The 27,407-nt window shown below is 41.3% G+C and overlaps 1 protein-coding gene across 1 annotated transcript in view; it reads right to left on the reverse strand.

Annotated features, from left to right (window-relative positions):
• The window catches only part of ADCY2 (adenylate cyclase 2), a 1,382,785-nt gene that overhangs the window by 414,852 nt on the left and 940,526 nt on the right, over window positions 1-27,407 (reverse strand). Inside the window, exons 12-13 of the mRNA XM_088442287.1 lie at window positions 23,656-23,736; window positions 9,242-9,311 (exon numbers count right to left, since the gene is read on the reverse strand). Of these exons, the coding sequence (XP_088298413.1) occupies window positions 9,242-9,311; window positions 23,656-23,736 (151 nt within the window). The remainder of the gene's footprint in view (window positions 1-9,241; window positions 9,312-23,655; window positions 23,737-27,407) is intronic.

The following is a 27,407-nucleotide window of genomic DNA, read 5'->3' on the forward strand; positions in this document are numbered from 1 at the left end:
CACCAGTGGGAATGCCTGCTTACGTGGCTCCTGCTGGCCACTCTGCTTGGCCGGTCGTGCTTCCCCGTGTTTCCGCTGCCCCAGCGGTAGTGTCACTGTCCACAGCTGCCGCTGGCCGCTCTGCTGTTACACCTCCCCCCCGGCCGTTAGTGGTGGGGTCTCCTCCCCAGCTGTTAGGCAGTGCAGCCAGTAGTGGTCCCTGTGGCCATTACACCCACGGCGGCCATTTTTGATGGCACACTCCTAGCGCCATCTGGCCACTCTAACCTTCCCCAGCTGCCAATTACTGTTCACACTTTTGCTGCCCCTTGGCAGCAGTTCAACATACCTGGTGCCCCTAATAGTTTCCTCCCCTCTGTTGCCCCGCATGTGTCATGGTTTTCTACCATGGTCACACCCCCCCTTTGTTCTCCTCTGCTCCAGTTGCCTCAGCAGCTGCCCTACCTGGGGTCAGGCTGCTTGAAGCAACGGGGTTGCCCCCCCTGTTTATCCCTCTGCATCTGTGGCTCCTTTCGCCCCTGGCTACCTCCTATTCCCTACTTCATCTGTCCCAGTCTTACCACCCCTTTTCCTTGCCCACCATCCCTGCCCCCCTCCCCCCATCCTCCCACCCCTCTTGCTCCAATTTCTGTGTCTCCTGTGCCGGTTACTCACCCTGCTCCTGTAGTTTCAGGTCCCCAGGCTACAGGCGGACTTTCCAGTGACAACTCATTGGCTCATGCAGCTGCTGTTGCTGTGCGCATCGAGGCGGCACCAGCTGTTCAGTCGGTGGCTTCTCTGCGTGAAGATGCCGAGGACGTGGTTCTGGGTATTTCTCGGGAGGGTGAGTATAGCTCATCTAACTCTTTATGTTCTTATTCCAGCTCCTCTTCACATTCCTCTGATTCTCCTGCGTGTCCGCATAAAATTTCTAGGATGTATGCGTGGCCTCTTGCTAAAAAGACAGGCGGAGGTAGCAGAAATGTTGATTTAGGCGGGCCCATGGAGCCTGAGACTGGCTCAGATTCTGTGCACTGCACGAACACTGCAATCTTAATGGATTGCGCAAGAGTGTTTAAGATAGAATCCGCAGGGGTAAATTTGTGGATTTTTTCTTGCTCACAGAGGAAATTAAAAAAGGTTTGGGTCAGGCAAAAAAGCCAGGGGGCTAGGGGGAGGATGCCTTTTGTAATTTTAATGCCTGATTGAAGGTCATGCTCAAATTTGCGGCATGTTATCTCCATACTCAGACAGATGAACATCTTAATGTTCTTAAGTATATCTTTTTGGTGCATGACATGTTTGTTTGCTCCAGGGGTTTGGCTTGGCACGAGTATGATGCGCAGTTCCAGAGGAAGCATGATGGCAGACTTGTATTGCCTTTTGGGGTTAAAGATGTTGAGGTCTGGTTAGAGGTATCCCAACACCATCGGCCCCCCTGGACCCAATACCGCCCTGCAAGACTCTGGCCTCCCTGAAGCCAGGTACGGCGGGTGTGGCGAGAGGCAAATGTTTTGCTTTTGATGACTCCCAGTGCACTCGTGGTGCTGACTGTTGTTTTCACCACTCCTGCCATCTCTGTGGTGGTGATCACCCAGCCAAGGATTGTCGACGTGGATCGGGGAGTGCAGCACCTGACCGCTTTGAGGGCCCAAAGAGTTCTAGTTAAGGCTAGGTCCCCTGTTTGTCTAGAATCACTTTCCCAATGGTTAGGTTGGTACCCTTTGAGAGAGGATTCAACATTTTTGTTTGATGGATTTTCAGTGAGCTTTCATTTGCCTATTTCCTGTCCGTTGCTAGTTTGCACCCCACATAACTTGTGCTCCATCAGAGATCTCCCTGAGATTTTGCTGGCTAAAGGCGAAGCCGAGGTCCTGTTGGGAAGGATGGGAGGTCCTTTCCCTGGCCCTCCTTTGCAGGACCTATGCATATGCCCAGTGGGCGTGGTCACCAAGAAGGTGCCAGGTAAGTTTTGCCTGATTCAGCATTTGTCCTATCTTTCAGGGGCTTCTGTGAATAAAGCCATACAGGCGTCGGCCTGTAGGGTAGTTTATCAATCTTTTTATGAGACCTTAAGCCTGGTACATCTTTTTGGTTATGGAGCACTGCTGGCGAAGCTCGATATTGAGTCACCTTTTTGTTTGCTGCCTCTGCATCTGGAGGCCATGCGTTACATGGGTTTTTGTTTAGACACTTAGTATTTTGTTGATAAGTGTTTACCCATGGGTTGTGCAGTTTTCTGTTCCCATTTTGAAAAATGAATTTCCTTTTTACACTGCTGCATTCAGGCTGGCACATGCCAGGATGGAGTAGCACATTATCTGGATGATTTTCTCTTTATAGGTCCAGGAGGGAGTGATGTCTGTGTGGACCTCCTCTTTTCTGCGCAGGTCCTCTTTAAGGTGTCAGGGGTTCTGATAGCTTTAGATAAAACTGAGGGTCCCACATCCTATTTGTCTTATTTGGGGATCGAGATTGACACAATGGCCGGTTGTTGTCGTTTGCCCCAGGACAAGGTCGTTGAATTGCTGGATCTAATTGCGAGTTGTTTTGCGTCCAATAAGGTGAGATTGTGCGCAGTTCAATCACTGTTACGGTCCTTTAATTTTGCCTGTCGTATTATCCTGATGGGTAGTGTTTACTGTAGGAAGTTGGAAAGAGCCAGGGCCGGGGCACACCAGCCTCATCACTATATCCATCTTTCTGCAGAGATAAAGGATGATCTCCGGGTTTGGACCAGATCTTTGGTTCAGTTTAATGGCGAACACATCTGGCCTTTGCCCCCTGTAGCTAAAAAGACCCTCCAGCTATTCACTGATACGGGTGGCTCATCTGGGTTTTGGGTTTACTTTGGCGGGGAGTGGTGCACTGCCCCATAACCAACGGAATGGCTGGATGAGGGTATTACCAGCAACTTGTTACTTTTTGGAACTTTTTTCAATTGTGGTTGCTGTTGAGCTCTGGTATTTGCGTTTGAGTAATCAGCATGTTAATTTTTGGTGCGATAACCTGTGTGTAGTCCACGCTATTAACAACCACAGAGTGTCTCCCCCCTTGGCATTGCGGCTGTGCGTCATTTGCTTTTGCGTTGCTTGGAGGCGAATATTGGATTTAGGGCATGCCATGTTCCTGGGGTAGTTAATGAGATTGCTGACGCGTTATCCCATTTCCAATTTGCCCAGTTTCGCTCCCTCGCCCCTTCGGCTTTCCCTGTCAGAATGATTTGCCTCCCTTTGTATGGCAGATTATCAGGTGGCTTAGAAGGCCTAGCTCATCAGTCACTTGCCCCGGCGACCCTCAGAACATACTCGGCAGCCTGGCAGGACTGGCAGGACTTCCATGGAGGGTAAGTCTGCTCAGGATTTGATTTCTTCTTTTGTTTGGGTTCGTTACCAACAGGGTCAATCCAGGGCCTCTGTGGTAGCGGTGCTAGTGGGAATCTCATTCTTTTGCAAACTTAAGGGTCTTTACAACCCCACCAAATCATTTATGCTAGCAAAGGCCCTTAAAGGTTGGGCGAAGGAGTTCCCGCTCGTGCTGACTCCCGTCAGCCTGTGGACAGGCAGCTGCTGCTATCTTTGCTGACAGTCCTGGGGAAGGTGGCTTCTGATGCATTTGAAGTTGCTCTTTTCTGTTTAGCAATTGCGGGCACATTGTTTGGTGCATTTCGGGTGGGAGAATTGGTGGCTGCTAGTAAGATGTCCATTTTCTCTGGCCTGTTGTTATCCGATATTGTGTTTAGAGATTCTTCTGTTCTGTATAAATTGAGATTATCTAAGACAGATCAGACAGGGAGGGATAGATGGATGACCTTGCCTTGGTCGTAAGATATGTTAATCAGCACGGTCTATATGGGTCTATATGGGTGTGCGCCCATCTGGGGGCATGCAGTGGTTGGTGCATGCTGATCTTATGCCTCTTACTAAGTTCCAATTCGCTGCTATTTTTAGGCACACTTTACCAGAGTTGGGTTTAGAGGTCTGAGCTTATGAGACCCATTCTTTTCGCATTGGTGCAGGTACTTGCGCGGCTCTTGCAGGGGCTTCTCCCGCTTCCCTTCAGAGCGTAGGTAGGTAGGTGGAAGTCAGCGGCTTACAAGACCTATGTGCACTGCGATAAGTTATAGTGCGCACCTTGTGTAACCTGAAAACTTTGTTTACCCGCCAAACATTGAACGGTTAGCATTCCACTATTAGGAATGTGAAGGTACTTTTTAATTTTTCCCCCCAGGAGCCATGATCTGGCCCAATTTGGTTCACAAGTTGGGTTTTTTAGTTTTTCTTCTCTCGGGTTCTTAGTTCCCCCCTTTTATGCATCCCTGCTAGTTAGTGGCCATGTTTCTCTTCCTTTAAGTTGTGTTTGTGGTGGTTAGGGTTTGTTTTTCCTGTACAGCGCCGGCAGTGGACGATGGACAGGTTTGGCTGGTGGGCCATTCTTATGTTTTTTGGGCTGAGAGACATGGCCTGGCTAGGCATGCTAGTTTGTTGCTTGGTGGGTGGCAGGTGCGTTGGATTGGTATGCGAGGTTTGCATGTGGATGCTGTCCAGGATTTGCTGGCCTCATCTGTGGATTCCTGGGGTGTACCGGAGTGGTTGGTTTTGCATGTTGGGAGTAATGATGTTGGTCATTTGAAAGGAGTTGAGTTGATAGTGCGACTGTGAGGATTGGTGGATGAGGTACGGATGCTTTTGCCAAATGTGAGGATTGTTTGATCGGAGATTTGACTTGGCGGGGTGCCCGGAAACATGATGCTTTGGACAGGGCGAGAAAAAAGGTGAATGTGGTGGTAGATAGGCATGTGCTTTCGTTTGGTGGATTGGTGTCACATCACGGCTTTTTGACTAGAGATTTAACTAGTTTTTTTCGGCTGGAAGGAGTGCATCTTAATGCCCTTGGTCTGGGGCATTTTATTAAGGATTTGCTATCCTTTTTGTAATTTTCTGTGCAAGGGGATCCGGGCACTTTTGCACGGAAGTGTTTCGGATTGGCCCAGAAGGGAAGCGAGACCCTCACATCGTAAGTGCGTCTAGAGGGTGGACATTTTAGTCATCCCCCGATTAATTTAATTTCGAAAGCTAGAACTGAGCTTGCAGCATCTCTTTGCCACCCTGGTTAGGTTAATTAATTAATTATTTAATAAAAAGCTGTGACCTTTTAGCCAAGCTGTTTGGTGACTGTGTCGTTATTTTTTAGTTTTAGTTAAGTTATGTTATGAAGGTTGGTTAAGGTTAAGAAGCAATAAACCAATGGATCTCTTATTGCAGACGATAGCTGTTTGAGCTTGAGATTAAATAAGAAGACTGTTCTTTTGTTGATGAGTAGCTATGACAGCCTTGTTTTCAGGTTACTTAGTTGATGTCAGTGGGTCAGGTGGTTGGTTTGGGCCAATTGGTGTTTTGTAGGTGTGGTTGTGTGTTTTAGTATATAAAGAAGGTTGTGGCATAGGTTCAGCCTCTTTTGCTGGATTTCTGAAACCCACCATCCCACCCTTATCCTTTTGATTGTTGTACCACTAACTTTTCTTTCCCAAATTAGGGGAGGCGCAGCAGGCGGGAGTACGTTGCAGTTCAGTGGCTTTATGTGCCGTAAGAAAGCATTGTGGGGGCTCTTGCCCTTGATGTGTGTGGTGAATTTGTCCTTCTCCGTGCGAGGGGACCCGGGCACTTTTGTATGGAAGCGTTTCAGATTGGCCCAGGAGGGAAGCGAAACCCTCACATCGTAAGTGCTTCTAGAGGGGGGACATTTTAGTCGCCTGAGTCATTTCATTTCGAAAGCTAGAACTGAGCTTGCAGCGTCTCTTTGCCACCCTGGTTAGGTTCATTAATTAATTCATTATTTAATAAAAAAGATGTGACCTTTTAGCCAAGCTGTTTGATGTCTGTGTCGTTATTTATTAGTTTTAGTTAAGTTAAGTTACGAAGGTTGATTAAGGTTAAGAAGCAATAAACCAATGGATCTCTTATCACTTTTCTACACTCTCAAATACTCCTGCTGTTATGTCATGACTTACAGATAAATAAATTTGCTTTGAGATTACAGTTTTGCTGCTGACTATTGAGATTGTAACATTCAAGATAAGTAACAGGAAGTGTTTTTCTTTGGTACCCACTGTATATATGCAATAACATTGATTGCTAATTTATACTGGATGTAGTTAGGAAGCCGGCAGTCGAAATACGGACCACCGGCTTCCCGATTGTGAAATGCCGGCATGGGACTAATGATTGGCATCTAAATACAGAGGGTTAGGGGTGTTATTTACCTCGGGATCTTTAGCTGGCGGCCTTCCGGCGTTGGTATTTCACGCTGGGCTTAAGTCCGGCGGTAATTCATACCGATTCCATTTATACTATGAAATTACATTGTAGACTAGAGATACCAAATTGAGATACTGTAACAAAATAATTCTCAATAGTTTACAGATTGCAGGATCTCCAGAACAGTGATTTGGTGACCTAGTTCTAGACTCTGTATATGACTATTGATAATATTAGGCAGTGATCATGAGCAATTTGACTATCTTGAATTATTTTTACATCCTGTCCTGTTGATTTAAGAGTATATTGTGGCAATCTACAGTACATGCTGTGCATGCATACATACTAAGAATAATGTATTTATCAAATTTTCCGTAAAATTATAATTCCTCATCTCAGCATATTGTGACAATGTGTAATGCCTTTTTGGGGAATTTATCAAGAATCGGGATTCCAGATCATGGGCGACAATGATGTGCACCTTGTAACACAAAGGCAAGTCCCAACAACTGATCTTGGAATGTTTTGCATCTTTACTGCATTATATTTGTAACATATTGGCTCCCAGCACCATCTCCCCCATCCCATTCAAAACACATAACATCACTTGTAAAGTCTGTTAAGTTACAAGTTAAATTATGCCATGATGTTGCAGCATCTGGAACATCCTTTGGTTTTTATGGCTATGTAGTCCCAGTTGTAGATCACTCTCCTCTCAGCTCCTACCTCCTCTACACATTTGAAAGTGTTGTGGCGTCATTAGACGATGTATGTGACTTTAAAGGTTCAGAGAGCAGGGAGCACTCAACTACTTTACAACAATATTGCAGAAGTGGGTTGGGGCCCCCCAAGACCTACAGCCTGATTAGTCTACTGGTTGATCAGACTATGGCTCAGAGCCAAGGATGCAGAATCAACTGTTTATATTAGGGTTCAGATTTTGCATGTTGGAGAGAGCAGTATGGTGAGCTAGCTGCTCCTATTAGTGCTTGTGCTGACAAGTGGGTCTTTGCCACAGTGTTTCAACAAAATTAAAACCATTTTATGCCCACTTTGGTTTCTCTCTATTTTTATTTCCACCCTCAGTGGAAGACTTTAATAAGCGGGTGCTTGACAGGTGAGACAGAGGGAGGCACTTAAATAGAGCAATGTTAGCAGGTATATTTTGCTGGCAATATGACTTCTTCCCCCATTGGTAAATAAACTTCCTTGTGTCCGTAGCACTGCTTATCTTTTACATTAAAAGCAGTACTGGAGGAGTTCACTTTCAGATTATTGTTGTGGCCTGCTGTGTAAGTCAGTAGTGCAGACATAACCGTTAGATGCTGGACAGATACAGGGAGACCCACAATGCTTTAACCATAAACAGGAGCGCATCTTACAGATCAATTTCTCTCACAGCTTCTACCTATATCTATATCTCTCCTGCTGTTTGATTCCAAATTACTTGAGTGACCTTTGTATACAGATGTGTCCACATACACATATCCTCAAATCTTTCCAAATAACCCCAGACTTTGCTACTAAGCTTTGCCAAGCGTCCTGCTAAAGACTCATAATATACTTCTTATTTGCATAACTAATGAGACAAAAGTAGAAATTAATGATACACCGAATACTGACACTGGCATTTCATGTACTTCTGTGTTTTTTTTTAACCAAAGCATGTTTTCTAATACTGCTGTATATATAATATAAAAGTTATATTAAACCTCCCAAGTGTTTGTCATTTTAAAGAGAAAAAAGCGATAGTGTTATCTTGTAGTGTGAATCTGTTTTGCTGTCAGATAAATAGCATATTATACATGGCCATCGATTAAAGAATTATCACTATGGAAAACATGTTTGTCACTGATGAACAAAACATATTCATTTACAGGAAGACCTGGAAACAAAACAGGCAAAAGGATTATCATTCCTTGATAATAAGACCCATAACATGCAGTGCTACCTCCCTCTCCTGCCTTCAAGATTTTGCCCATGCTGCTCACCACCAATTGAACTCTCTCCATCTCCCTATCAGGTTCTTCACCTCTTTCCAAAGCTTCAAATGGGCTCTCTAAACTTACTTCTTTATTAAAGACTTCCAGCTCTCATCCAAACCAACCACTCTATTCTCAATGCAAACTCTCTCCCATCACCTATGGCTGTGGGGGGGGAGCGATCACACTGATCGCGACCCCCCTTCTTAGCGCTGGGTTGGTGGGCTTACCATGCCCCTTCCCCGGCACGCAGCGACGCTGCGCGGCACTGAAAAAGTGATATTTTTGTTTGTTTTTTCAAGGGGACGTGGTCACACCTCCCGTGATTAGGCCACGCCCCCTCTTTTACCCGGGCTCAGCCAGGCTCTCTATGGTCCTGGGTATTATGACTGTATACAGCGCAATGTATCCCATGCTCTACAATGTTTTGTACTTTAAGTATTTAGCACTTTTTCTTGTTATGTTTGCACTGTTTTTGTACTTTGGTAAACCCTTGTGATGTTCTATAAATAAGGAATGATAATAATACTATCTAGTATTTGAAATATTCCACTGTAGTTCAATAAATATATAATAATTGTGAAAATGGCATTCAGTCTACAGAATAAGAGGAGTTGTACTACAGTTGGCCAACATAGAAACATAGGGACATTTTCAAGGTCAACTCTTTAAAACCCAACATGAGCCCTGTAAATTACAGATTTATAAGCAAACAATTAACAACAGGTTTAATGGACTTACAGATCTGTGATGCCATGTTTAAGGAGTAAACCAGATCTCTGATTAGTTTATCTAAGGATAACTTCAAGTTTCAAGTTGATTGCTAATACAAGAAAAAAAAATCAGTGCTATGCTTTTAAATATACAGTAGTAAACTCTAATCTCCCTTTATCTCCATCCCATGCATCAACCTTTATTTAATTTGGCAAATCTGTTCTACAAAACCTGATAATAGTTATACAGAGCTAACACTGAAAATGACCCTCTTGATGGATAGTTATGGATTTCTAGCCATTTACTTACTTCTTTTTCAAGAGTTTTGTTATGGAAAAGTAATGATATTCTTTGTATGTCCTCTGATTTAAGCCACTGTCTGCAAAAGAAAGCAGTGATGTAAGATATGTAATTACAATGATAAACAGTGAGCATAAACAGTCTTTTATTTGGTCTATGCACTTAGTATCTACTAACAAATGTGTTCTGTAAATGTTTATAGCTTTCCCTCCTGTTACTGTATCACACTGTGGGGGCAATTAAATTAGCACTGATGGCCACATAGTGCCTTTGGGACAGACAGAATGGTGATATTTTACAACCACCTCCATTGGCAAGGTGTGCAGGAAAATTGGGGATGTTGGGATACTGTATTCTACCATGATGTACACAGCCAAATATTGTGGCCGCACATTGCATATAATTGAATATGAGCCCATGACTCTTTCATGCACATTATTCCCATAGGAGACTGGAAGATCAATTTTGTAGTGGTTACATTAGCAACAGGCATATCAACAGAAGGACTAAGTCAATAATGTTGTATTCTGGTTCAAATTCAATAAACCATAGCAAACTATCAAACTGTTCCTTGTCTAGGTTTCTTTAGACAGCTCAAAGCTAATTGCCAAAAGGTTTTTGGGGTTCAATGCCATATACAGTATTCACCTAATTGCAATGTGAGTAAATAAGCCTTAGAGGCAATGACATGCCGAACATCCCACGATGTTCAGCTGCGCACATATCCGCCAATTACGATAGGCTAAACACCTATGATGTAAGGTAGAGATGTTGTTGACTAAACAACTAATTGAATTGCCCCCTTAAAGTATTCATGGTTCACAATTAAATCTATTGGTTGGGTGACAAGGAAATCAACAAAATCTGAGAGTTTATAACACATTAATGATGTAGGTATTTTCTACAGAGCAACTTCCACAGCTCTGATAATTGCACATCTGCATAGTTTTGCCCAGTTTGAATCATGTATAAAATTCTTATGCATTATGACAAGACATTTATGAAACTAAAATGTGCAAAATCACAGTGCAAATGCATTTTGAGGCTAAATGAGCCTACATTTATGCACTGCATTTGATTTTACAGGGCAGCACATAGGCAAGATGGTAGCATTGTTGGAAGTGCAATAATTTGCACTAATGGAGAAGATGGGAAGATTGAGACAGTTCCTTGCAAAATGCAGATTAGGTGCAGGGGAGGTGCACAAACAAGTATTCATTTTACTCTGCAGGATACTTTAAATGACATAGAAGAGTGGAAGGGGCACAGTAGAATAGGTAAACATTTTACTAACTGTACAAGGACTTGAATTCCCCACCACCTCTGTGGCTCCATAAATTGGGTGGTACCCCTATACTCATAATAGGGCACTCTTTACATCTTCCATTTAAACTTCAGCAAGAACCAGAATGGGCAAAATGCACCCAATGTAAAACAATCAACTTCATACACACAAAAATGCCACATGTGACATGTACAGTCCCATTCATAATTAAGTTAATCACTAGGATATAACTGGAAATTTTTACTTAGATAAAATCGTTGGTAATAGGTGGTTGTAATTTTAGGTTATCTTTATTGCACAGTGAGCCCTACAAATATACAGCAAGCAATAAATTGACACCTGGTGAATCACAATTTTATCCTGCCATGAGTTAAAACAGACTTATTTTGATACTTATTTTGATACTATAAAACAGACTTATTTTGATACTGTACTAAATGAGCATTAGTACAGTACTTTGCATGGATTACCAGTACTGGCTGTGTAGTGGACCCTTGCTGCACATTGTGAAAGTTACTCATTATAAACTCCAATTTACTATAAAAAATAAATAAAAAATATACAGTGTGTATACCTAAATAAATAGCAGGCACCTTTATAGTAATATAGCTTGGTTCCTGCTAAAGCAAGGGGAACAATGAGCATCGGGCTCCCCATGGTAAAGCAGCAGCTATGCCATACTGGTCACACTATAAAAGGGGAGACCAGCAGTGTGAGATCCCTATCATACTGTGATATGAACCCCAGGATGGTCAGAACAGGGTGGAACTGCCTTGGAAATAACACCTGCAAAGACCATGTTTGGGCTATTCCTAGATCAGTGCAGGCTTATGTTGAAAAGCAGTAGGTGCCAAGTCAATAAAAATATCCAGGTGCTGATTCTTAGTCACACACAAAGTGGCTGTAGATGTGGGCAGCCACAGTACTAATATATACTAATGTGAGTATCCATTCAATTAATGTGGGGAATTGTCCATGTGCAAATGGAACAAGTGCTGCCCATTGATTTTACCCTAGCAGCCACCACCTTCATCATTGCTACTGTATCTGCACTTGAACCAGCCCTATGGTGGGTGCAGGAGAAACAGCTTCTCAATACGCATGACTACCATGGCACTCACAAAAGTCTGGGTGGTCAAACGATTATTTTGCCACTGCCCAGTTTCTACCCTGAAATGCCCTATTACACAGAAAGACAGATCCAGCCATGTTGTGTCTGACTCAGAATAGGACGGGAATACACAGAAATTGCATAAAGTCGCTTCTGCGCTGTTATGCAAATACTCGCTGTTTGCGTCCGTGAAGAGGAATCCGTGCGACTTAGAATCATCCTACCTGTGTGGTTGGTGCCAAGATAATGGTGTGAAGTGTTAGGAACCTTAGTAAAAACTAGAAATGCCATTATGCCCATGGCTGCAGCTTGTGTAACTACAGGCATCAGGGTATCCTGGCTGCCAGGGCTTGCTGGAACACGTGGATCCACAAACATACGTAACAGAAAATACACATGAACATTTTTCCAAACACTGTTAATAATAATTACACTACCAAACCCTTTTTATCATTTATATAAACTGCTAAAAGGGTAATCTTCATCTAAAGTGCAATCCAAAGGAAAATAAAATAGAAAATCAAAAGAAATGAGAGCAATTGCACCTTACAGAAGCTAGCCGTTACATAACAGAACTAAATGGACGCAGATAAGCAGTCTACAAGTGCAGTGATGTTACACACAAGATATTTTTGCTCCTAATGCAACTGGGTATGACCTGTAATACATTACTTTGTTATCTGTTACAGTGCAAAACATTACATTATGTTATCTATTACAATATTACATTATGTTATCTGTTACAGTGCAATACATTACATTATGTTATCTGTTACAGTGCAATAAATTACTTTGCAATGTATTACATTATGTTATCTGTTACAGTGCCATACATGACATTATGTTATCTGTTACAGTGCAATACATGACATTATGATATCTGTTACAATGCAATACATTACATTATGTTATCTGTTACAGTGCAATAAATTACTTTATGTTATGTGTTACAGTGCCATAGATGACATTATGTTATCTGTTACAGTGCAATACATTACTTTATGTTATCTGTTACAATGCAATAAATTACTTTATGTTATCTGTTGCAATATATTACATTATGTTATCTGTTACAGTGCCATACATGACACTATGTTATCTGTTACAGTGCAATACATGACATTATGAAATCTGTTACAATGCAATAAATTACTTTATGTTATCTGTTGCAATCAATTACATTATGTTATCCGTTACAGTGCCATACATGACATTATGTTATCTGTTACAGTGCAATATATTACTTTATGTTATCTGTTGCAATCTATTACATTATGTTATCTCTTACAGTGCCATACATGACATTATGGTATCTGTTACAATCTATTACATTGTGTTATCTGTTACAGTGCCATACATTACATTACTGTATGTTATCTGTTAGAGTGCAATACATAACAATATGTCATCTGTTACAGTGCCATATATTACATTACTGTATGTTATCTGTTACAGTGCCATACATGACATTATGTTATCTGTTACAGTGCAATACATTACATTATGTTATCTGTTACAGTGCAATATACATTGTGTTATCTGTTACAATTTATTACATTATGTCAGTGGTTGTCAAACTTTTTTTAATCACGGCGCTCTAGGGTATCAGCATTGTATTCACAGCACCCCTAAGTCAAAAGTTTCTTATTGAGAAATGTAGAAGAAAATGTAATAAAGTAGTAAAGTGATGTAAATTTTGCTTAACTGTCATCCTGTTATTCTTAGGTTTTTTGATGTTGTGGTGGACAGGTTTGTGTTTCTGTTTGTCCACATATATACATTACATTGACCATACATAATTTTATTTGGTGCTGGACCACAAACCTGACTCACCCCTGCAAGTGTCCCGAGGCACACAGTTCAGAAACCACTGCATTATGTTATCTGTTACAGTACCATTATTTACAATACTGTATGTTATCTGTTACAGTGGAACACATTACATTATGTTATAAGTTACAGTGCCATTCATTACATTACATTATGTTATCTGTTACAGTGCCATTCATTACATCATGTAATCTGTTACAATCTATTACATTATGTTACCTCTTACAGTGCCATTCATTACATTACTGTATGTTATCTGTTACAGTGCAATACATTACATTATGTTATATGTTACAGTGCCATTCATTACATTACTGTTTGTTATCTGTTACAGTGCAATACATAACATTATGTTATCTGTTACAGGGCCATTCATTACATTACTGTATGTTATCTGTTACAGTGCAATACATTACATTGTGTTATCTGTTACAGTGCCATACATTACATTACTGTATGTTATCTGTTAGAGTGCAATACATAACAATATGTCATCTGTTACAGTGCCATACATTACATTACTGTATGTTATCTGTTACAGTGCCATACATGACATTATGTTATCTGTTACAGTGCAATACATTACATTATGTTATCTGTTACAGTGCCATACATTACATTACTGTATGTTATCTGTTATAGTGCAATACATTACATTATGTTATCTTTACAGTGCCATACATTACACTACTGTATGTTATCTGTTACAGTGCAATACATAACATTATGTTATCTGTTACAGTGCCATACATGACATTATATTATCTGTTGCAGTGCAATACATTACATTATGTTATCTATTACAGTGCCATACATTACATTACTGTATGTTATCTGTTACAGTGCAATACATTACATTATGTTATCTATTACAGTGCCATTCATTACATTATGTTATCTGTTACAGTGCAATACATAACATGTTATCTGTTATAGTGTAATACATATTATGTTATCTATTACAGTGCCATTCATTACATTATGTTATCTGTTACAGCGCCATTCATTACATTATGTTTTCTGTTACATTGCCATACATTACATTATCTTATCTGTTACCAGGGGCGGAACTAGCGGCGGGAAAGCCAGTGCCTTGCACCGGGGCCAGCTGTGGGGCAGAGGCCCATGGCCACCTGCATCCGACAGCACCGCTGCACTACCCGCCGACCTGGTCACCATCAAGTAAATAGTTGGAGCTGGAACGGGCCCGCTTTTGCTGCTCCGGCTCCAATATGACAGACACCTGCCACGGCCCCTTGTTATGACACGGTGCACATGACATCATTACGTCACATGTTCCGTGTCCTAACAAGGGGCCGGGCTGCTGGAGTACGAGGATTGAGAGGATCTGCAGATTGATAGGAGTAGAAGAGAAAGAAGGACATAAGGTAAGTAAGTGGCAGTGGCTTGGGAGGGGGTTGACAGAGGCTGAGACACACGTTGGGGCTTGGGGGGAAAGAGGCTGAGACAGATGTTGGGGCTGGGGGGGAGGCTGAGACACATTGGGGCTGGGGGAGAAGTGGCTGAGACACACGCTGTGGCTGGGGGGAGGCTGAGACAAGCTGGGGCTGGGGGGGAAAGAGGCTGAGATACATCCTGGGGCTGGGGGGGGGAAGAGGCTGAGGCACACGCTGGGGCTGCGGGGGAGGCTGAGATATGCTGGGGCTGGGTGAAAAAGGCTGAGACACACGCTGGGGCTGGGGGGGGAGAGGCTGAGGCACATGCTGGGGCTGGGGGGGAAGAGGATGAGACACACGCTGGGGCTGTGGGGGAAAGCTGAGACACATGCTGGGGCTGGGGGGGAAAGAGGCTGAGACGCTGAGGCTTGGGGGAAAGAGACTGAGACACACGCTGGGGCTGGGGGGCGTGGCTGAGACACACTGGGGCTTGGGGGGAAAGCTGAGACACATGCTGGGGCTGGGGGGCAAAGAGGCTGAGACGCTGAGGCTTGGGAGGAATGAGGCTGAGACACACGCTGGGGCTGGGGGGGAGGCTGAGACACATTGGGGCTGGGGGGAAAGAGGCTGAGACACAAGCTGGGGCTGTGGGGGAAGAGGCTGAGACACAAGCTTGGGGCTAGGGGGAAGGCTGAGACACACGCTGGGGCTGGGTGGGGAAAGCTGAGACACACGCTAGGGCTGGAGGGGAAAGAAGCTGAGATGCTGAGGCTTGGTGGATAAAGAGGCTGAGACACATGCTGGGGCTGTGGGGGGGCTAAGACACACGGGGTGGGGGGAAGGGGGCTGAGACACATGCTGGGGCTGGGGGGGAAGAAGCAAAGACACACGCTGGGGCTGGGGGGGAAAGGGGCTGAGACACATGCTTGGGGCAAGGGGGGAAGGCAGAGATACACGCTGGGGCTGGGGGGGAAAGAGGCTGAGATGCTGGGGCTTGGGGAGAAAGAGGCTGAGACACATGCTGGGGCTTTGGGGAAAGAGGCTGACACACATGCTGGGGGGAGAGGCTAACACTCTGGGGCTGGGAAACATGTTGGGGGGAAGAACAAGGAAGAGACAAGCTGGGTATGAAGGGAGAATGAGGCTGAAATGCTGGGGCTGGGACACGCTGGGGTTGGGGGGGAGAATGAGACTGACAGCCTGGGGCTGGGACACATGCTGAGGCACTGGACATACTGGATTTACTGACTGGGGGGGCAGTGAGGGGTGGTGAAAAAACAGACACTGGAATTAATTATTGGTTGGGGTGCGGGGTGCCAGGAATGGGTGGGGGGGGCCCACCACTCTCTATTTCCGCCACTGTTTGTTACCTTGCAATACATTACATTATGTTATCTATTACAGTGCCATTCATTACATTACTGTATGTTATCTGTTACAGTGCAATACATTACATTATGTTATCTGTTACAGTGCCATTCGTTACATTACATTATGTTATCTGTTACAGTACCACACATGACATTATGTTATCTGTTGTGGTGCATACACACGGTCAGATATGTTAGATGAACGATTTGAACAATGTTACCAATGATTTAAATGACTGAACGATTTCTGACTGCATTAAAATGAATGGAATCGTCCAAATCTGACTGCAAACACATCAGATGTCAGATATTGTTATCTGACAAGCAGGAATGCGAATTGTTCATCGTTCATCTGACAAACATATCAGATTTTCCTTCAGATATGAACAATTGAACAATTTTTAAAATCGTTATTGTATAGATCTGAAGAAAATCTGACCGTGTATGCACCATTACAGTGCAATACATTACATTATGTTATCTGTTACAGTGCCATTCATTACATTATTTTATCTGTTACAGTGTAATACATTACATTATTTTATCTGTTAAAGTGCCATGCATTACATTATGTTATCTGTTACAGTGCCATACATTACATTATTTTATCTGTTACAGTGTAATACATTACATTATTTTATCTGTTAAAGTGCCATACATTACATTATGTTATCTGTTACAGTGCCATACATTACATTATGTTATCTGTTACAGTGTAGTACATTACATTATTTTATATGTTACAGTGCAATACATTACATTATGTTATCTGATACAGTGCCATACATTACATTATGTTATCTGTTACAGTGTAGTACATTACATTATTTTATATGTTACAGTGCAATACATTACATTATGTTATCTGATACAGTGCCATACATTACGTTGTTATCTTTTACAGTGCAATACATTACATTATGTTGTCTGTTACAGTGCCATTCATTACATTAAGTTCTCTGTTACAGTGTAATGCATTATATTATGTTATATGTTACAGTGCAGTGCAATACACTACATTATGTTATCTGTTACAGTGTAATGCATTACATTATGTTATATGTCACAGTGCAGTGCAATGCATTACATTATGTTATCTGTTACCGTGTAGAACATTACATTATGTTATATGTTACAGTGCAATACATTACATTATGTTATCTGATACAGTGCCATACATTACATTATGTTATCTGTTACAGTGTAGTACATTACATTATTTTATATGTTACAGTGCTATACATTACATTATGTTATCTGTTACAGTGCCATACATTACATTATGTTATCTGTTACAGTGTAGTACATTACATTATTTTATATGTTACAGTGCAATACATTACATTATGTTATCTGATACAGTGCCATACATTACGTTGTTATCTTTTACGTTGCAATACATTCCATTATGTTGTCTGTTACAGTGCCATTCATTACATTAAGTTCTCTGTTACAGTGTAATGCATTATATTATGTTATATGTTACAGTGCAGTGCAATACACTACATTATGTTATCTGTTACAGTGTAATGCATTACATTATGTTATATGTCACAGTGCAGTGCAATACATTACATTATGTTATCTGTTACCGTGTAGAACATTACATTATGTTATATGTTACAGTACAGTGCAATACATTACATTATGTTATCTGTTACAGTGCAATACATTACATTATGTTATCTGTTACAGTGTAATGCATTACATTATGTTATATGTTACAGTGCCATTCATTACATTACTGTATGTTATCTGTTACAGTGCCATTCATTACATTACTGTATGTAATCTGTTACAGTGCAATACATTACATTATGTTATCTGTTACAGTGTAATGCATTAGATTATGTTATATGTTACAGTGCCATTCATTACATTACTGTATGTTATTTGTTACAGTGCAATACATTACATTATGTTATCTGTTACAGTGCCATTCATTACATTACTGTATGTTATTTGTTACAGTGCAATACATAACATTATGTTATCTGTTACAGCGCCATTCATTACATCATGTTTTCTGTTACATTGCCATACATTACATTATCTTATCTGTTACCAGGGGCGGAACTAGCAGCGGGGAAGCCAGTGCCTTGCACTGGGGCCAGCTGTAGTGCAGAGGCTCATGGCCACCTGCATCCGACAGCACCGCTGCACTGCCCGCCGACCTGGTCCCAATCAAGTAAATAGTTGGAGCTGGATCGGGCCCGCTTTGGCTGCTCCGGCTCCAATATGGCAGACACCTGCCATGGCCCCTTGTTATGACATGGTACACATGACATCATTACGTCACATGTGCCGTGTCCTAACAAGGGGCCGGGCTGCTGGAGTACGAGAATTGAGAGGATCTGCAGATTGATAGGAGTAGATGAGAAAGAAGGACATAAGGTAAGTAAGTGGCAGTGGTTTGGGAGGGGGGTTGACAGAGGCTGAGTCATACGTTGGGGCTGGGGGGGAAAGAGGCTGAGACAGATGCTGGGGCTGGGGGGGAGGCTGAGACATGCTGGGGCTGGGGGAGAAGTGGCTGAGACACATGCTGGGGCTGGGGGGGCTGAGACACGCTGGGGCTAGGAGGAAAGAGGCTGAGACACACGCTGGGGCTGGGGGGAAAGAGGCAAAGACACACGCAGGGGCTGGGGGGGAAAGGGGCTGAGACACACGCTTGGGGCTGGGGGGGAAAGAGGCTGAGACGCTGGGGCTTGGGGAGAAAGAGGCTGAGACAAATGCTGGGGCTGGGGGAAAAGAGGCTGAAAACACATGCTGGGGGGGAGAGGCTAACACTCTGGGGCTGGGAAACATGCTGGGGGGAAGAACAAGGAAGAGACATGCTGGGAACGGAGGGAGAATGAGGCTGAAACATTGGGGCTGGGACACGCTGGGGTTGGGGGGGAGAATGAGACTGACACCCTGGGGCTGGGACACATGCTGAGGCACTGGACATACTGGATTTACTGACTGGGGGGGCAGTGAGGGGTGGTGAAAAAACAGACACTGGATTTAATTATTGGTTGGGGTGCGGGGTGCCAGGAATGGGCGGGGGAAGCATATTCTTGCACCTGGGCCCACCACTCTCTAGTTCCGCCACTGTCTGTTACTTTTCAATACATTACATTATGTTATCTGTTACAGTTCCATTCATTACATTACTGTATGTTATCTGTTACAGTGCTATACATTACATTATGTTATCTGTTACAGTGCCACTCATTACATTACATTATGTTATCTGTTACAGTACCACACATGACATTATGTTATCTGTTGTGGTGCATACACACGGTCAGATATGTTAGATGAACGATTTGAACAATGTTACCAACGATTTAAATGACTGAACGATTTCTGACTGCATTAAAATGTATGGAATCATCCAAATCTGACTGCAAACACATCAGATGTCAGATATTGTTATCTGAGAAGCAGGAACGCGAATTGTTCATCGTTCATCTGACAAACATATCAGATTTTCCTTCAGATATGAACAATTGAACAATTTTTAAAATCGTTATTGTACAGATCTGAAGAAAATCTGACCGTGTATGCACCATTACAGTGCAATACATTACATTATGTTATCTGTTACAGTGCCATTCTTTACATTATTTTATCTGTTACAGTGTAATACATTACATTATTTTATCTGTTAAAGTGCCATGCATTACATTATGTTATCTGTTACAGTGCCATACATTACATTATGTTATCTGTTACAGTGTAATACATTACCTTATTTTATATGTTACAGTGCAATACATTACATTATGTTATCTGTTACAGTACAGTGCATTACATTACTGTGTGTTATCTGTTGCAGTGCAATACATTAGATTATGCTATCTGTTACAGTGTAATGCATTACATTATGTTATATGTTACAGTGTAATACATTACATTATGTTATATGTTACAGTACAGTGCAATACATTACATTATGTTATCTGTTACAGTGCAATACATTACATTATGTTATCTGTTACAGTGTAATGCATTACATTATGTTATATGTTACAGTGCCATTCATTACATTACTGTATGTTATCTGTTACAGTGCCATTCATTACATTACTGTATGTTATCTGTTACAGTGCAATACATTACATTATGTTATCTGTTGCAGTGCAATACATTACATTATGCTATCTGTTACAGTGTAATGCATTACATTATGTTATATGTTACAGTGTAATACATTACATTATGTTATATGTTACAGTACAGTGCAATACATTACATTATGTTATCTGTTACAGTGCAATACATTACATTATGTTATCTGTTACAGTGGAATACATTACATTATGTTATCTGTTACAGTGCCATTCATTACATTTCTGTATGTTATCTGTTACAGTGCAATACATTACATTATGCAATCTGATACAGTGCCATTCATTACATTACTGTATGTTATTTGCTACAGTGCAATACATAACATTATGTTATCTGTTACAGTGCCATTCATTAAATTACTGTATGTTATCTGTTACAGTGCAATACATAACATTATGTTATCTGTTACAGTGCAATACATAACATTATGTTATCTGTTACAGTGCAATACATAACATTATGTTATCTGTTACAGTGCCATTCATTATATTATGTTATCTGTTACAGTGCAATACATAACATTATGTTATCTGTTACAGAGCAATACATAACATTATGTTATCTGTTACAGTGCCATTCATTATATTATGTTATCTGTTACAGTGCAATACATTACATTATGTTATCTGTTACAGTGCCATTCATTAAATTACTGTATGTTATCTGTTACAGTGCAATACATAACATTATGTTATCTGTTACAGAGCAATACATGACATTTTGTTATCTGTTACAGTGCCATTCATTATATTATGTTATCTGTTACAGTGCAATACATTAGTGTATGTTATCTGTTACAGTGTCATTAATTACATTACTGTATGTTATCTGTTACAGTGCAATACATTACATTATATTTTCTGTTACAGTGCCATACATAACATTATGTTATCTGTTACAGTGCAATACATTACATTATGTTATCTGTTACAGTGCCATTCATTACATTATGTTATCTGTTACAGTGCAATACATTAGTGTATGTTATCTGTTACAGTGTCATTAATTACATTACTGTATGTTATCTGTTACAGTGCAATACATTACATTATATTTTCTGTTACAGTGCCATACATAACATTATGTTATCTGTTACAGTGCAATACATTACTGTATGTTATCTGTTACAGTGCAATACATAGCATTATGTTTTCTGTTACAGTGCAATACATACCATTATGTTATATGTTACAGTGCAATACATAGCATTATGTTATATGTTACAGTGCAATACATAACATTATGTTTTCTGTTACAGTGCAATACATAACATTATATTGTCTGTTACAGTGCAATACATTACGTTATGTTATCTGTTACAGTGCTATTCATTACATTATGTTATGTGTTACAGTGTAATACATTACATTATGTTATATGTTACAGTGTAATACATTACATTATGTTATATGTTACAGTGTAATACATTACATTATGTTATATGTTACAGTGCAGTGCAATATATGACATTATGTTATTTGTTATACATATGACACATTTTCCATACTTCCTGCACCTGACAGTTAAATAGCATATAATCGCCTGGAGCAGGAGAAACCTTACAGCTTATCATTTACCCAAGTATAGTCTTATTGTACACTTATGCATTTATTTCCATGCAGATGAAGTGGGAGCATATATGGCCGATTCATAGTCTGCATCAGGCCCAATGAAGCTTATAATATGAATGCATTTTTAGAATAAATATGTTTTTGTCCTATTTTGTATTGATCAGTTCTGTTTCTTTTCTCTTAGTTTTCTCATAGATATTATGAGTTTTTCAGTACTATTATGTCATTATTTTTATTAATATTTATTTTAGAACTGTATTTAATATTCCTCCAGACATTTTTTCATATATTACTTCTCAGCTTACTAATCACTGACCATTCGTACTATAGCATTTCATTTGTTTACTGGCAAACGTAATTCATGTATTGGCAGCACTTACAGACATAGGGCCTGATTCAGAGATGGACGTTAATGCAGTGACTTTTTACGCAGTGTTATTGTGGCATTATTGCTAATGCCGCAGCCGATGGAATTCATACATAGCGCCCATTTAAGTTAGTAAACAAAATAGGTTTCCAACAAAACTTGTAACTTGTGGTATTAAAGGCTTTTTTATTATTTATTTTTTATACAAAATGCATTTGTTCTTAAGGACATTTTCCATTGTTTAATTGTTACCTTATCTACTATATTTATTAAAAACATTTAATTCCTATATTCAATTCACTACTTGTAGTGTTTAGAAACCTAAAGTGGGTATGAACATCAGAAAACTTAAACCATTCCCAACATGGATGGGTGAATGAATGAATTAATGACAACAACTGGACCAATAACTGACATATTTACATAGTGTATACTGTAGAGCGCTGACATTTTTTACTGGCATTGCAGAAGAATAAGCAGAAGTGACAGATTAATGCAAATTATGCTGGGTTATTTCTCATGTGGGTGCCCCATCTGTTGTGAAATACAAATCCTAGTATACAGTAACCTGCCACAGTCTGGTCACATCAGCACTTGCAGCTCCATAGCAGTTCTAGTGCACAGAGCCGGCCCTAGCCAAATTAGTGCCCTAGGCAAGAATTTGGGTGGTTACCCCCCATAGGATCCCGAAAAGGTGTGTGGCCTCACAGAAGGGGTGTGGTCTCACTGTGGTGTGGCCCCTTCCCCATTGTGCTGCGCTCCCAGTACCCCTCACCCAGCACATATCACAGCACAGCACACATCACCCACCACAGCACCCTTGTACCAGCACAGTATCCCTCACCTAGCACCTCTGTCCCAGCTCAGCACCCCTCACCCAGCACAGCACCCCTCTCCCAGCACACCACCCTTCACCCCTCTCCCAGCACAGCACACGCGGTAACCACTAGTCATCGTCCAGGTGTTCCCCATCCCTGCAAACAGCCGCTGCTCACTCACTGTTTGCTGCTGCCAGACGCGATCGGAGATGTCAGCTGAACTCCGATCATGAACACTGCACAGTGACAGTAGCAGCTGCCATAGTCTCTGCCCATCCAGCAGCAGGTGCCCCAGCCGTGCCTGCCCAAAACCTCTGCTGGCCCTAGGTGGGCTTGGGTAACCCATGGCATTTCAAATGCTCTAGCATTTCTTAGTTTGTCTATGCCTAGGACGAGCTCTGCTAGTGCACAAATGGTTTGTTGTGTGTACTCTATAAAAGTTGTAAAATATAAATAGAATCTACAAATGATATCCATAATTGGATATACAGTATCATAAATATTTTTAAAAAATCATCTGCAAATGCAAACAGATAAAAAAAAATGTAAAACACTCACTTTTGTGCATTTATACCATCAATAGCTTGGATCATTCTTTCATTCAACTCCTCTTCAAACCGTTTTTTCTGTGATTTAGTTCTTGAGGGAAAGAAAACAATTGTTTGTATTAGAATTTATTAAGCATATTTGACTGATTTAAAAGTGATCCTTTACAATTGTTTTAAAGATGTGAAGGAAAATGATATGCTGAAGGTAGATATATGCAGAGCAGAAGCAATATAGCATAGCACAATGGTATGAGAGAATAACTGAAGTGAGGAGCCACAGTGAGTATACTGGGAGTCAAAGTACTTGGGCACAAGGGAGAGGACCTCCTTTAAATACAGATCTAATAATTGTGAGCCCAGAGACTTGAGGGTTTTAGTGGGATTGCCTGAGACTTTGGGCCTGATTCAGAGATGTACACAATGCTGATTCTTACTCGGTTTGAACGATTGTTTGCCAAGCGCATACATGTCAGCCGCACTGCACAGCGATTGTTTTGCGATTACGCCTGCACAGAGGATCCATTTGCAAAGTGAGTGACAGGAAGTCACATGTTTGGGGGAGGAAATGGGGGTGGCTAGGCAAACACATGCGTGTGTGACCATTTAAATGCCGTTTTATGGACGTGCATAAATTAGACATTGTGATCTCCTGTGCAGCATGAGAGCTTTCTGCATGTCAGGAGAGAGGCTGTGTTTGCAGCTGGTCAGACTTGCCGTATATGCAGCGATGGCACCAATGTAGTAGGTTGGCAGACGGATATGAGAAAGCAGGAGTGGGCATCCCTATGCTCAGCTGTACTTCAGAAGGCTTTAGCATAATTTAGTAACTGAGATCTGTGAGAGAATGCAGTAGCGTTTACATTAGCTTACATCTCTGAATCAGGCCCTTTGTCTGTGAAGAGACAATATGCACCAAGGAATATGCCTAGGAAGCATTTGATAGCTATTGTGGGCACCGTTGCAAAAAGTTGCAAGGGCTGGGCCGGCTTCAGGAGGAGCGGTGCCCTGTGCAGCCATAGAATGTGATGCCCCTGAAATATGTGCGCGCCCAAAAAGGGGCATGACCTAATTACCATAGGACACACACCCTAAATTACATTACTTGGGGACGTGCCCACATGGCATGCCACTCTTGTAATGTAGGGCTGGGCACTCCCTCAGTAGCTGGCCTGCCCCCAGCCCTCTCCCTGCACTGAATGGTTGCTGCACAGCTTCCATTCAGCTTCTCCGGGGTCCAGCACCGCCACGGCGGTGTGGGTGCTCAACCTTCCGACCACCCGTGGGACACTCTGGTCCACAGGTGGAACAGCTGGACAGTGCCTGAAAAGTGGGACTGTCCCGCTGAAATCGGGATGGTTGGGAGGGGTGCACTCTCTATGGGGTGGCGCCCCTGTTCGACCACACTGGTCTTACATGCCTCAAGCCAGCCCCATGCAAGGGTGCTGATGGAGTGTTCAGGTCAAAAGAAACATGTCTTTCTTCTTTTAATCTGAATCCCCACCTTGGTGTATATAACAGTGTCAGTGTTTTAATGCATAGGACTCTTTGGGGTAAATTTACTAAAGTGCGGGTTTATAGTAGTGGAGATGTTGCCCAAGCAACCAATCAGATTCTAGCTATTATCTTCTAAATAGTGATAGATAAATGAAAAGTAGAATCTGATTGGTTACTATGGGCAACAACTTCACTTTTAAAAACCTGTACTTAAGTACCTGTACTAATATAACCCTTTGTCTCATAAAAGTGGGATGCATCAGTCCTCAAATTATATGGCCTTATCTGTGGTGAGGTTTAGGGCTGGATTAAGTTTTGTGGGGACCCCAGGTCAACTAACTTGTAGGGGCTCCTACCAATAAAATGATCAATTAGATTTGCTGGCAATGTTATGTGTAACCACTTCCAGCACCAGAAATGTGTTAAACACACTGTAGTGCCCCCAGTTCACATTTTGCCACACAGGAAACCCAGTTCACATATGCCCGTTTCAGTATTATACAACCTTCATCAAGGGTCAGCCACAGCTACTAATGTGAAATACAGGCTTAATATACCAGGTAACAAACAGTAATCAAATCCACCTGTGAACACAAATGCACGTGTGTCCACCGGCGGTCATCGTTAGTTCACCTCCGGTAGGCGGAATCTGCCCACTATACCAAGTTCAGGGGGGACCAAACTAACGTTCCGCCACACCAGAAGTGATGCGGCGGGACCACGGCGTTCAACATCCGGCTGGCCAGAACAAGCTGTCACAAACACTGAATGCTAGGAGACAAAACTGGACTGCACCATCGGAGGTGTTTAAAATGAAACCCACAGGAGCCACCTATACATATACTGTAAATAAATATAATAATGTGTCCAAAAAGTCCCAAAGTGTGAAAAACTCATAAATATAATATATGTAAAAACACATAAATGGATGGATTACTCAAATTGGATACAGATTAATAAGATTATAATTATGAGTAATTATGCCATATATATACAGTATATATTGCTAAGCAACCAATCTATAACTACAATTGTTGGTTGGGGATTCTATATCAAAAGCCAACTTGAGGCACCAATACAATAATAATACAGAACCCAAAAATGAAAATAGATAACAAATGAAAAAAACATAACAAATGAGACATGCCGAAGCATAATCAAACATGAAACAGTTCAAAAAAGATATATTAATAACAAAAGAATCAACTACTGTATTGGAAGAAAAGTCATCCAATAGGAATATTATGCAGAGGCATAATCATTGGTTAGTATGCAAGTTCCTGGTAGAAACAGATAGTTTCAAAAAGATTTTTTTGTATAGTAGGTTCACTCATGACCAATAAGTTTATATACCCAACACAGCTAATATATTATGAAATAAAATATGACATATTGGGAGAAATGGAATTGAGTTTACAGATCTACTCGTATTCTCCTTGTAATAAAAAGCAATGTTTATCCCTGCCTCTGTGGGGTAGCAGAATATGGTTCACTCCTTTATGGAGTGTCCACAAGTTATAAAATGTTTTGCTACTGGTGGTGTGCTGGATTCAATTGTAATAGTGGCTTTTTTAATCGAACTCCTGTGAATGCCAATCTGTTCTTTCAACATACATTTGGGTTTACCCACAGAAACTTTATTGCAAGGGCATAAGATGACATAAAAAACATACTTAGATTCACAGATCATGCAATGGTTTAAACTGTAAGTCTTGCCAGTAATGGGATGGCTAAACATGGCCATAGAATGTAATACTTTCAAGTTGCAGCTCCTCTTGTAACAAAACAATGCCATGTACTGGCAACTGGTAATAATTATAGGATCTGCCTGTAGTATATGCCAATGTTTTAAAATGGCTTTTCTAATATGACCAGAAGATATAAAATTTTGAATATGTGGTAGCAAACATCATTCTATTTGTTGTGGTTTTCTTTTGTTTGGGGACCAGCAGATATTACCTATTAAGTACAGTAGTAGACACTTTTTGATGGAATCTTGGACCTCCTTCTTATCATATCCCCTTTGTATAAAATGTGTGCCTATTTTATTAAGGGTTAAAGGAAGCTTTTTAGTATCAGAATTAGTTCTGACAACTCTCACCAATTGAGAATAAGGGAGTCCTCTTTGAGTGAGTGGGGATGAAAGCTATTCGGCGAGAAAGAGAGTGTTCTTATCAGTGGGTTTTCTAAAAATTTCCGTTGTGAACTGTTCATTCTCAATAGAGATGAGAATGTCTAGAATCTCAATGATACTGTATGTGGGCTTCT

Source organism: Taudactylus pleione, unplaced genomic scaffold, assembly GCF_031769625.1.
Source record: "Taudactylus pleione unplaced genomic scaffold, aTauple2 ptg000309l, whole genome shotgun sequence".
In the NCBI taxonomy this organism is placed as follows: domain Eukaryota; kingdom Metazoa; phylum Chordata; class Amphibia; order Anura; family Myobatrachidae; genus Taudactylus; species Taudactylus pleione.